This window comes from Crassostrea angulata, chromosome 1 (assembly GCF_025612915.1).
Source record: "Crassostrea angulata isolate pt1a10 chromosome 1, ASM2561291v2, whole genome shotgun sequence".
In the NCBI taxonomy this organism is placed as follows: Eukaryota; Metazoa; Mollusca; class Bivalvia; order Ostreida; family Ostreidae; genus Magallana; species Magallana angulata.
The window spans coordinates 33155218-33169487 of record NC_069111.1 but is presented as its reverse complement, the minus strand read 5'-3'; the positions used below and the strand labels follow the sequence as shown (position 1 = coordinate 33169487).

The following is a 14270-nucleotide window of genomic DNA, read 5'->3' as shown; positions in this document are numbered from 1 at the left end:
GTATATAAGTTTTGTAGATATCTCTTCTTTTTGATTTACTGGTATACATATTTTGTTTATACCAATAGTACTTTTAAATATGCAATTTCCCGTTTTTATGATAAAAAATATCATCTCAATGAAATGAAACTCCTCGTTAACACTTTTAAAATGACCAAGTAACATTATTATATTATGATAATATGCTTATTAAAACATAAGTTCATTAATATGATTTGTGATCACTTATACAACATGTACTAGCTATAGGGTGCTGAAGACACAACTTAGTTGTTAAGTGTCTTTACAAAAACATTTTGATGATGAAGAAATGCATCACAAACAACCTGCTTATCTTAGTTTTATCGTTAAAAAAATACAAATCCCTCATCACTTAACCGTTCATGAAAGCTGTAAATTTTGTACATCACAAATTGGAATGATCAAATGTGCAAGTTATAATACCATCAATCAAAACGCATGTGTATCATTTCCGATGGGGAAACGATTTTAAACGATTAGCAGTTTTGTTTTCAGAATTTTGTACCATTTGACAATATTACTAATTAAAGAAATGTATTCTTTAAAAGTCTTCTTTTAATGTTTCCTAGCTTCAGACCATCTGAGAATATTCAAATATCAAAGTAATCAATGTGCTCAAAATTAGTTGATTTGATAATCTGTCGATATGAGCCTCATAATAAGAATATATATTTGTTGTTTTAATTGTGTTTGCTTTCAGTTCCATCAATTCGGTGATCTCTAGTAAACTTTACCACCCTTTATCATTATAAACGATCTGTTTCTTTCCTGTGAGGCATTACTTGTCTACTGTTTGTTTCGAGTTTGACGTTTTAACTGATAAAATTATTAAATGGAGGACCACACATATTCTACATTTAGTTTTGAACTACTTTTACCCAGTTATCATAATGGTAATCAAAGATATATAACTTAACTGACGACAGAACAGCTAATATATGTAATCTTACATAAGTTTTGCCTTTAGACTAATTCATTCAAATTTGTATGATCTCATTTTCCATAAAATTTTCTAACTGCATTGTGTACATATTTATGAACAATAAGATTAATTTTTATAAACAATTATCTAAACATCACCGATAGACTAAGTTAATAATGATAATAAAAACAAAGTACGGATTATAACATGCACCGTATGTATATAAGAGATTTTTTCTATTGAACATGGAAAAAGGCAGATTGTTTAGATTACTCAAAACTTACCCAAACACAGTGTGCAGTGTTAAAGGGCCTTTATGAATTTTTTGTTATTTTTACATTCTTTGAAATTATTGAAAGCATACGCATTCAAATTGTATGCTAGTATTATCTGAATGAAATAAAATATTTACAGACTTAATCTACATAAAAACACTAAACAGCACTTGTGTAAACTATTTTTTTTATATAAAAAACCTTTCAACGTGTAGTTCCGGGGAAATATTTATCTAAAGTTGATATATTTGTGTGACTGACAACAAATAATTATTGTCGATATTAATAAATAATTTGTTGTTCATATCCTTTACACGAATGTATCATTGCTATTTTTTATATTTCCAAATCCATATAAAACAATTCATATCAATAATCATCAAATGTGTTTGATCAATTTGTTTATAAAAAGGATGCAATTGAGTGGGGTTCACAAATTTTTTGAAGAAAAAAAACTTAAATACAAAATATATAAAAAAAAATTCTGCTGCTAAAATGGTCAACATAATGATTTGACTGTCACTAATAAAGTATCATTCATACTCAAAGCAAATACAGGTAGATATCGCTCAATGATATTACCTGGTACGTTGAATTCATTCTTAATAAACAGGAATTAATATCAGTGTATCTCTACTGTCGTTTATGATTTTACTCCCTGATGAATGTCCATCACATCAAAGAAACTGAATACAGATTAACACATTTACGATCTTCTCTTTTTAACAAATCTTCGAATTACGTGTACTGCTCTAATAATGTCTGGGAATGCAAACAAAACACCCCATATCACAAGAATAAACACTCCAATGGAGCCGATACTGTTTGCTGAGGGACGGAAGTCAGGTGCACATATTAGCTTTTTTTTAAAGGCCGACAACTCACGAACACTTAATTGTAGATCTTGTCTTCTCTCCTCTATGCGTTCAGAAACCGTCAAATCAGATTCCTCACAGGTGCAAGTGCAGTAAGAAGATATGAAGTCAGGACCTGTGGTTGTTGATGTAGTTGTTTGTAAAGATGTGGTTTGTTTCGTGGTTTGTATAGCTGTCGTTTGTTCCGTAGTTTGTATAGCTGTTGTTTGTTCAGTTGACTGTTTAGTGGTTTGTTTCGTTGTTTGTTCCGTTTTCTGTATAGTTTTTTGTGCAGTGGTTCGTTCCGTTGTCGGTATAGTTGTCTGTTCAGTTGTTTGTTCCGTTGTCTGTATAGTTGTTTGTTCCGTTGTTTGTGCAGTTGTCTGTTCCGTTGTCTGTATAGTTGTTTGTTCTGTTGTCTGTTCAGTGGTTTGTTCCGTTGTCTGTTCAGTGGTTTGTTCCGTTGTCTGTATACTTGTTTGTTCTGTCGTGTGTTCTGTTGTGATCAGGTGGACTATTGTTGAAGCATAAACTGTTGAGAGAGGAACAGTTGTTGTATCCTCTGTTGTAACTATTGTTGTGAGTCGTATTGTTGTTGGGTTGGTGGTAACCATTTCCGCTGTAGTTATTTCTTCAGTTGTCGGTAATAAGGCTAATAAATCTATGAAATCAATGTTTACAAGTGAAAGTGGTGTAAAGCCAAAAACCTTTTAGATTTTAACCTTATTTTTAAAAAAAATGCACAAGTAAAATTTATATAGAAAACAGAATTACATCCATATACTTATTAAAGACAATTGTAACCTTGTTCATAAATTGTAGCACTTATACCCTCAAATATAATGGAACATTCTTTGTTTGCACCGCCTGCACTAGTATACCTTTGAGACACATTTTTGCGTAGAAGCTCCAGGAATAGGTATCAGGGGTGGGGTCGTCATTAGCAGACACGTAACAAGCTAATGTCACACTGTTGTGGCCATAGCCTTTACAGTTGGCCTGGCTCGTACATAACTCCCCACACTCTTCGTTCGTTTTCATAGTGTAAGTTGCAAAAACTCCTGACGTTGTCGAGGAAGGAAATTTGTAGTAGGCAATGGCACAACCTGAGTGAACACATAAATTATAAGATGAAAATTTTTATAATCATTGCTATTGATTCTGGTTATTCTTCCATAGAGATTTGATATCATGAATACTATGTACAGGTATTTATTATCTAAAAATACTAAACCAGATCTATGCAGCTTGTTCATTTCATCAAAACATGGATGTAGATTTAAAATCATTATAATATCGTTTACAAAGTCAAGCACAAACATTGCAGTAACTCACAAATTGACATAAACCTGCCCATTCTAAAACAGTTGTCCATGTACATGTATTATGTAAATAATTAAATAATTGAAAGATTTCTTTTTGTGTTGTTCTGGTCAAAATTTCTTGTAGATTTTTTATCTGTATTCTTAAATGTTATGCAAGTACGTACTAAGTAATTTATTATTTTAATAACCTTTGTACCAATTTCCTGATTGTAAATATATAAATGTTTATTATTTACAATTATTAAGTTTTGAATAGGGTACACCCAGCACATTGAACCTAGAGTCACTACTGAACGGAAACAAATAACACAGATGCAGCATACACGGTGCGATATAACAAGTCACATTGCACCGTATATACAATTAATATTACAATTTTTTTTCGAAATACGATTGAAAAAAATCGATTATGCAGGTAATATTCAATTTTTTTTTATTTTTAAAATTGATATGTAATCAAACAGTCAATCATTTGGAATGCATATTTCGTTGTTCTTATTGTATAACTTTTATTTTTATTACATATACATGTATATAATACTCAGTGCACCATTTGTTTTGTAAAACGATTTAATTTGTATTGAAGGTGAAATCCATAGAAAAGTATAAGGTAAGAATTTTTTTTAATTTTATTTTTTATTAAAGAAAATCTTCAGCTGTAATAGCCTTGTACAATATACATAGAAACATATCGAATATAGCAACTTCTGACACGCCATACTAGTTAACATACATGTATATGAGAGCTTTTTATGAAAGATTTTGAGGGCCCATCATCGTACAAATGGTCCAATGAAGAGAGTAGGATAAGAAAAAAACATATATAAGATATCAAACAAGTAATTATACACACCCAGCGGCATCAAAAAAGAGAATGTGAGATGTGGTACAAGATAGGAATCGGACATGGTTCTAATATGCTAAGACGTCACATTGTAAATGTCACTATCCAGTTTGCACGAGGAATTCGTGTGAAGAGGATACAATTTTACTGTTACTTCTTCTATTCTTTATAAGCTTTTCTTGCCTTTTATCTATCCTATTTTGCTTAAAGAGTTGATATGTTATGCATAAATTGGCCAACTCCTAAAGGAAATCGAACAAGGAAATGTATGAAAAAGCATTTGTAAACTTTCAATGTTCAAAGCTTGATGGTTTCTGAAATTATACAGAAGTAAGACAAAACTGTGTACTTTTTTGATGCCGATAGAGGAATTCACCTTGCGATAAAAAAAAAGTCATGATTTGTTCCCTTGGGATCTCACAGACGCAGGATCATTTTTTTAATCCTACGTTTTTCGCTATGGCAATACAAATGATAAAAGATTGCATTTTGCATGGCTTTTAGTAATTACTATTAATATCAATTATAAAGTGTTTTCAATTCTACTAACACAATAAAACGTAATAATTGAAAGTAAATGAATGATATTTTAAAAATACTTTAAAATTTAAAAAGCCAATTAATGTAATGTCCAACAATCTAAGAAAATCAAAATATTGAGATCCGCCCGGCAATTTTCTTATTTTTGTCTATATCATTGACATTTTCAAAAACTGCGTTAAGATGTTAATCAATCATTGAATTTGCATATTATATATAAAATTTTGATTACCTGCAGGAGATGAAAGTGGTAAATGATGCAAGATCAACAAAAGTTGGAAGAACGCTCTCTGAAAGATATTAAAACTAACATTAAAAAATTGTTGGATAAGTCGATGACGGTATTTTCGTTGTTCCTGCTGATTTGAGCCTTTGATAAAAACCATCATCTACTACAGCCTTAAAAATCATCAAAAGTGAATAAATAAATCAATGAACAATTTTATTCATCCCAATTGCTACAACTTCCGTATATAGCTGTGAAAGTGCCGTCAATACGAAGGGCACTTTTTTAAAAAAAAATAAAAAAAAATTTTAAACGTAAAGTACTTAAAAAACGTTGTGGCTGCTGACGATGCAAGTTTAAGAGCACTTAAAACAGGAAGTAGATGTTTTCTATGTATACCGAAGGAAATAAAAAACGAGCAACTGTCCTGAAGGGCAGAAGATAATCAGATGCTGTAGATTTTCCGGTTAAACATTGATGATGCGTCGACTGCTATTTTAAATCCAGATTAAGTTTTAAGATAATGGATGTCAGTGTCAAGAGATCGGGATTTAAAACAGTCTTGGTATAGTTTTCCAATCTTTGCTTTTCAATCCAGGTTTTGAATTTCGTAAATTTATAAAACTACATGTAATCAATTTTGATTCTGGTAGGTATCGACATGGACTTGAATGATTATCTATATAGATGTTATTATATACATGTATGTCTCGTGAATACAAATCCAGAATGTCTTTAATTACCAGGCTTAGGTATTATTCAAAGACTAGTATAATTTTCATGACTAGAATTACGTGAATGAATGTTTTTTTGATCAAAATAATTACTGACGTATGTCAAATGATTAATAAATCAATTAAATGAATTGTAGAAGTTTAAACACTAATTATAATGAAATCGTAGTTTACACCAATGATATCGTATTTTATCCCAATGATATCGTACTTAACCCAAAATAATATAGCATTTTACCCAAATGATATCGTGTTTTACCTAGGTGATATTTTTTCACCCAGGTGATCCCAATGATATTTTACCCAGGTGAAATCGTATTTTACCCAGGTGTTATTGTATTTTACCCCAATGATGTTGTATTTTACCTCAATGTTTTATTTTTTTAAATCAATAATATCGATCTTTTTTTCACATTTTGTACCCCAAATGAAAACATATTTTATCAAGATGATATTGTTTTTACCCCAATGATATCGTACTTTACCCCAATGATATCGTACTTTACCCCAATTTGCATTGTCTGAACTGTTTCAATGTATTCCTAAGGCTATTATACACATGCAAGAATGAAACAAGAGGCCAATATGAATTAAAGGTCACCTGAGTACCATAACCTTATGGCATACACAAACTTGTAGAGGATTCTCATATGTGCATTTAGAACCATTTTATCTAGAGGTTGGACTTTGGGTAGTTGTGTCAAACAGCAATGTGACGTAGGCCTGTCTATTTCATTGCTGGCCACTCAGTCCTAGCTCTGTGAAATCAAAAAGATTTGTCTGGCTTTTGGGCTAAGACTACACAATCGGTGTATATTTTGCAATTGCTTGAAACAGCGTCATTATATACTTGTTTGGACGCAAGAAGTAGATAGCTACGCCAAACCAAAAGTCCAAGGTCTGGTTAAAATGGTTCTAATTAAGTTTCATTCTGGAGTAGAAACAATATAATCTTGTATTAATTATTGTACCACCTCCATGCCTAAAATCTTTCAAAAAGGACTATGAATCCTATAATTTTAGCAAAAAACCTAAATATCGAATGCATTGCCTAATATTGAAAAGGTGCAAGACTCTGATAGAAATTTTCCCCTATATCTGTCAACTTTCAAGATAGGTTTTATGTGTGTATGTTTTCATAGAAAAACTAAAACAAGGTGGCTAGTATATACATGTTTCATCCCCCATCCTCAGGGGCAGACAGAAACTCTCCCTATGGGCATACATCCCCCCCCCCAAAAAAAAAAATTAAAAACTATAATATGTTACTCACTTACATTTATCCAGATTTTGAATTTTCAACCTTCCTTGACATTTCATCACCATCTGTCATTTATACCAAAATCATTTTACATGTACTGCTTATCAGTGATTTAAGTTACTAGCCATTTATTACTTTACTACTAACAAGTCAATTTTTTTTTAGAAAGTTCAAAAACTGTTTTTGTTTTAAATGATAGAAATAATTAAATAATTTAGGTTGAGGGGTGAGTAAACATCACACAAGTGTTGGGGCAGAGAAGATTTATGAAAATTTGTTGTTTTTTTGTTTGTTTGTTTGTTTCTTTTTTTTTCTTTTTTTTTTCTTTTTTTTTACATATTTGGTCTCGCCTGTGAAGCCCTGTAGTTGCAGAGCCATGGATTTCACAATTTAAAGGGGTATGGTCATAATTTTGGTCAAGTTGTATTTTCCTTTTTTTATTATTTACAATGCTATAGAAATACATTTCTAATGATCAAATTAAATTTGAGAGTCATTCGTAGATTTATAAGCAAGATGCAGGGCTCACAATTATTTGTCATGTAAATAAGGCTCGTGCCCTGTTTATGTTTACATCGGTTCAATATACCAGAAAAATTCTTTTTTCAAGGTGAGTTGCCTATCTTTTTATTCCTTTTAAGCATAAATAAACACTTCCTAACGTTTAACATATTCATTTTAGATCTGAAACTGGATTTTTCACTTCAACATTATAAATGTAAACAAGCGCTTTGTTTCCATAACGAAGAATTTTAAGCTCTGTAACTCGCTTATAACTCAACGAATGATACTCAAATTTCTGTTGCCTATTAAAAATGCCTTACTGAAGCATTGTCAATATGAAACTCCGAAAAATAATTTTTGACTAAAATCGTAACCATGCCCCTTTGAATTCCCCTTACTATATAAATGCTTCACATCAAAAATAGTTACAATTAACCTTGTAGTTTTTAAGAAGTAAAATAATAACAAGAGGCCCATGGGCCACATCGCTCACCTGAACAGCAGTTCCTTGTAACATTACATTTCGTAGCATATGCTTTTTCTATTTTAAACATTGAACCCCTTTCTGGGGACCCAGTTATGGTCCGAGGTTTATGGTTGGCTTGAACAACATAAACAGTAACATAGGAATGACAAGAGGCCCAGGGGCCACATCGCTCACCTGAGCAACAATTGCCTTAATTCTGATCAAATTAGCATTACAGTATCAAAATATCTTGACAACTGAGTACAGTAGATCTTGCTAAAAAAAAATTGAAAATCTGCCAATTTTTATCCACCTCTTATTTTTTGGTAAATACCAAGCCCCTTTTGTTGTTGTACCTCTAAGATTTTTCTCTATTCCTATATACCCCCCCCCCCCCATTTCGTGGCCCCACTATTCTCTAGGGAATCATGGTTTCATCAAACTTAAATCTACCTTTAATCTCATAACCTGTGCTTTCACACTAAGTACTGAGTTTTGGACCAAAAACTTTCCCAGAATATTTTTAAAGATTTTCTCTATATATTCCTATGTATAAATTCAAACCGCCATTACGGTCCCGCCCTACCACTAGTGATTTTCGAACTTGAATTTACACTACCCGAGGATGCCTCTACACAAGTTTAAGCTTTTCTGGCCAAATAGTCTTTAAAAAGAAGATTTTGAAAGATTTTCTCTATATATTCCTAAGTAAAATTTCATCCCCCATTGTGGCCTCACCCTACCCCTGGACTATTATTTAAACAAACTTGAATCTATATGATCTGGGGATGCCTCCAATCAAATTTGGGCTTTCCTGGCCTAATACATTTGAGAAGAAGACTTTTAAAGATTTTCTCTATATATAAAAATGTATCCCCCATTGTGGCCCCGCCCTACCCCCAGGAACCATGATTTGAACAAACTTGAATCTACATTATCTGAGGATGGTTACATGCCAATTTGAGATTTCTTGGCCAAATAGTTATTAAAAGAAATTTTTAAAAAGATTTTCTCTATATACTCTTATGTAAAAATTGATCCCCCAATTGTGGCCCCTCCCTACCCCCGGGGACCATGATTTAAACAAACTTGAATCTACACTACCTGAGGATGCTTCCATTTTAATTTGAGCCTATCTGGCCTAATAGATTTTGAAAATAAGCTTTCAAAGATTTTCTCTATATATATTCCTATGTAAAACCTGATCCCCCAATTGTGGCCCCACCCTACCCCTGGGGATCATGATTTGAACAGACTTAAATCTACACTACCTGAGGATGCTTCCATTTTAATTTGAGCTTTTCTGGCCTAATAGTTTTTTAGAAGATGGATTTTTAAAGATTTTCTCTATATTTAAAACATGATCCCCCTATTGTGGCCCCTCCCTACCCACGGGGACCATGATTTAAACAAACTTGAATCTACACTACCTGCGGATGCTTCCACTCAAAGTTGAGCTTTCCTGGCCTAGTAGTTTTTGAGAAGAAGATTTTTAAAGATTTTCTCTATATATTCCTAATTTAAACTTGATCCCCCAATTGTGACCCCATCCTACCCCCGGGGACCATGATTTGAACAAACTTAAATCTACATTTCCTGAGCATGCTTCCAATTTAATTAGAGCTTTTCTGGCCTAATAGTTTTTGAGAAGAAGATTCTTAAAAATTTTCTCTATATATTCCTATGTAAAACTTGATCCCCCAATTGTGGCCCCACCCTAACCCCGGGAATCATGATTTGAACAATTTTGAATCTACACTTCCTGAGGATGCTTCCATTTAAATTTGAGCTTTTCAGGCCTCATAGTTTTTGAGAAGAAGATTTTTAAAGATTTTCTCCATTTATTCCTATGTACAACTTGATCCCCCAATTGTGGCCCCACCCTACCCCTGGGAACCATGATTTGAACAAACTTGAATCTACACTACCTGAGGATGCTCCCATTTTAATTTGAGCTTTTCTGGCCTGATAGTTTTTGAGAAGAAGATTTTTAAAGATTTTCTCTATATATTCCTATGTAAAACTTGATCCCCCAACTGTGGCCCCTCCCTACCCCCGGGGACCATGATTTGAACAAACGTGAATCTACACTACCTGAGGATGCCTCCACACAAGTTTAAGCTTTTCCGGCTGAATAGTTTTTGAGAAGAAGATTTTTGAAAAATACCAACAAATTTTTAATAATTCTCAATTATCTCCCCTTTAAAAAGGGCGTGGCACTTCATTTGAACAAGCTTGAATCCCCTTCACCTAGTGGTGATTTGTGCCAAATTTGGTTGAAATCTGTCCAGTGGTTCTTGAGAAGAAGATGAAAATGTGAAAAGTTAACAACGACAACGACGACAACGACAACGACGACAACGACAGACAACGGACAAATTGTGATCAGAAAAGCTCACTTGAGCCTTTGGCTCAGGTGAGCTAAAAATATGTAAAATTGTTAACAGATGATGACGGACGAAGACCAATTGCAATACAATGTACATGTGCATATGTATATGTAAAAGGTCTAAAAGATGATATTATGCGGGTTTTTGTAACTAGAAGCATTAATATCTTTGTTATCAGATCTTTACCCTGATATAACTTATTTTTCATTTATTTGCAGGATCTGTAAAATAATAATTAAGCATAATTTTACACTAGTGCCACAATTTACTAACATTCTAAATAATCTTTAAAAGGGATCGATGGTCATGGCCATTTTTAGACTGTATAGGTCTTCTTTAAAGGGGCATTATTATTTTTTCGATTTTTATGCTTACAATGCTTCAGTAGGGCATTTTTAACAGACAACCAAAATTTGAGTGTCATTTGTTGAGTTATAAGCAAGTTACAGAGCTTATAATTTTTCGCTATGTAAACGAAGCTTTTGTTTACATTTTGAATGTTGCAGTGAAAATTCCAGTTTTAAACCTCAACTGTATGTGTTAAACGTTAGAACTGTTTATTTATGCTAAAAATGAATAAGAACATAAACAAATCAGCTTGAAAAAGATTCTTTACTGGTATATTGAACCTATGTAAACAAAAACAGGGCACGAGCCTTCTTTACATGACGAAGAATTGTTTGCCCTGTATCTTGCTTAAATCACCCAAATTTAATTTGATAATAAGAAATGCATTTCTAAAGCATTGTAAATAATAATAAAAAAAAAATAAATAAAATTAGACCAAAATCGTGACCATGCCCCTTTAAAATATCTACGTGGGCTCTATATATAAAAATATAAAAAAAATCCATATACAAAAGATAAAATATATGGATTTTTTCTTTACTGTAATTATGATATTTTATAACTAAACAAATAAGCTAACTGATGATGAGTTATTTGTCAACCATCCAGATTCTTAAGATACCCGCTGATATAACTGTGTACATTATGAAACCCAATGATGCTTAAAAAATCCATATGAAATCGAACGTTACACGAACAATAAACAAACATACTTAAAATTCTAAAATTTACAATCAAAACTAAATAAAATCATTTATGTTAAAAACATTTTGATCAATCCAATTCAACATTTCAGCTCATGTGTTTTTATTTTGCAACAAAAACAGTATAGCATAGTAAGTTGTAAAGCATTGCTATTTATTGAAAAAGACGCAAAATTTTAGATAGAAATATAAATACGTCAGAAAATGGCAGTTGACTAATAAGCCAACTCTTAAAGTATTAAGAATGGTCTCCCTGCCACAATAAAGCTAAATAAGTGCATACATTAAAAACTTACAAGATCAAAGTGTAATGGAAACAAAGTCATCAATGGAAAATATCTTATCTCTACTTAAATTGTATCCATACAATTCCATGGTTAAACTAATAAAAACTGTAAGCAAAACATAATGAATGATTAACTTAAAAATAAATTTGATATCTTATATGTTAATATGTAATACCGAACAAAAAAAAAACTATATTGGTCATTGGAATATCAGTGAAAACCAATTGTAGTTAATAGTTATGATTCTTGGAGTCTTTTTCAAATATTATTATAATGTTTATAAAAAGATCACAACTTTTGAAGAATTGTCCAAAGACATTCTTCCCTACCGGCTACGTCCCCATCCTCACAGATTGCTTGGTTACATGTATGTTAGACAAGGTTGGTTGGAGAATTTTTGAAATCAGTTTCCACATTTTAGCGCTAGAACCACAGTTCAAGAATGGAAAATAATTCTGACTCTTAAAGATTATAAGTTTATTGTAATATCAATAGGTTCATTTGGGTACCTATAGGAGGTTTATTTGATTCTTACAGTATGATTTAGCTTATATGGGTTTTAATGACATCGATGTAGTATATTTTTATGTCTTCTTTTTGTTTTTACATATCAAATACAATTATACTGCTAAATTCATTATACGTGTATAATTGAATAGGGTTGACAATTGCTCACCGGTAAACTGATACCACGGTGGGAATAATGGTAACTAGGTACAAATAAAAAAATGGTAAAACGTATGAAATTAAAAAACATAATTAAAAGATTTTTTAATGATTAAAAAATGAATATCTTTGTAATTTTTGGACTGGGTGGAAACATAAATTGGTCGGCATGTTTAAATTATATTTTACACCTCATTTTACACATTTTACGCGTTTTCAAGACATTAATTTGTCATGATTTGGCACCTGCATTCAACAACTATAAAAAAGTTAATTATTTCAAACGAGATCTTGTCATAAGCAAATTTGAATTGATTTTTGTTGATCATCGAACTAACAATTTGCAACTTTTGGTCAGGGGATTAAATAATGACTTATTGGCCTGTTGTTTTATTTAGTAATCATGATTTATAAATAATATTCCGATTTACACATAAATGTAATTTTTCTTTTGCTTACTCTGCTTACTGTGTTCTCTATGACAGATAATAGAATAAAGAAGAATATTATGTCACATATTTATGTAATTTGATACAAGTTACCGTTTAATCGGACTGAACGATTTGCTATTAACTGATTGGAAATCTGCGACCTATTTCCATCCCTACTAGCTATAACTATGGTATATATCTAACAATTGCCAAAAAATACATGTTCCCAAAACAGATCAATTAGCGAAAAATAATGCAGTTTTATTTATACATTTATGATACACAATGTACATTTAAAACACAAAAATATTTGGTCATTCTTGTTTGAGTCTGAGTAAGTCTCCGGATAAAGGTTTTGATATAGACGCCGACAGGAGGAACATCCTTAGTATTACAGGATTCAGAAGTTATAAAAACCAAATTAAAGTTCGGCAGACAGAAAACAAACGGAAACATAAATATGAAAAAACCAGTATGCCCCCATCTTTGGGGGCATGAAATCTTAACAAAAGATACATTATCATATTTACGTAATTCAAAAATAAAAATGATTTTAAATATAATAATTCTAAAACATTTTTTTCCAGAAAGTTTCTTGCTGAAATATTCTTCAAAGAGTAGTTTCAATTTTTGTTCTAAAACTCATTAATTTTTTTTATTTTGATGCGAGATAATTAATATAAAAATTAAAAAACAATTGTTTTAACGCATTTAAAAAGACAGGATTAAATATGAAAAATATTTCCACATCTTACTTTTCTAGGCATCTTACAGTCTTCAAAAAGAACATTCAAGTTGTAAACATCAAAAGTGGCATTAACACCATTCTCTTTCCTTTCTGGCAGGAGATGAAGAAAGAAGTTAATCCTGGCGTGTTATCGATTTCGATTACATTAACATGCAAATCCAGGATTACAAGTACGCAAATGAAAATAGCCAGAAGAGGATGCGTTCGATTTTAAATTCATTTTTGAAAATGTGGACAAATATTTACCAAACATCAGTTTACAATACTGGGGAAAAGCACGTTCGTCCGATAGCATAGAGCCATGATCGCAGATAGCACTTAGACTTATTCATACCAAGTTCTTCGGTAAAAGTTACTTTTCCGCCGATTTCTTTTCACTTCAATTGAAAGAGGGAAAGGCCGCATCCAGTGTAATGAAACAAAGCTTGCTAGTATCTAATGGGAAAGAAGACCAAATTAAAAATAAAATTCTATCGTAAAGTATTTAAAATATTTTATTTATAATCATTAAATACAGTAGCGATTAGCTCATGTCTTTCAGATTGATATTTGACCTTGACCAGTCATTTTAGTTGTAATGTACATGTTACCTGAGTGTGATATTATTGAAGCACAGTACAGAGTATACATGTACCTGCGTTAAGCTTATAAAAAATTGCGAATTGAAATTATTATCAAAAGTCAATATCAACTCCGATATTTTTTATTAAATAATGCAAGTCTT

At 31.7% G+C, this 14270-nt stretch overlaps 1 protein-coding gene across 2 annotated transcripts; it reads right to left on the bottom strand.

The window, feature by feature from the left end:
- Window positions 1-136: 136 nt before the first annotated feature.
- LOC128163862 (uncharacterized) lies at window positions 137-13929 on the bottom strand. 2 transcript variants are annotated; one of them, XM_052827544.1, is made up of 4 exons: window positions 13554-13929; window positions 5014-5071; window positions 2954-3178; window positions 137-2733 (listed from the first exon to the last, which is right to left on the bottom strand). In XM_052827544.1, exons 1-4 carry the CDS (start codon window positions 13563-13565, stop codon window positions 1925-1927), a joined length of 1104 nt encoding a protein of 367 aa, XP_052683504.1. In that variant the 5' UTR covers window positions 13566-13929; the 3' UTR covers window positions 137-1924. The 2 variants fall into 2 exon arrangements, with proteins under 2 accessions (XP_052683504.1, XP_052683498.1); XM_052827538.1 differs by lacking the exon at window positions 13554-13929 and having other exon boundaries at window positions 5014-5206.
- Window positions 13930-14270: the final 341 nt, after the last annotated feature.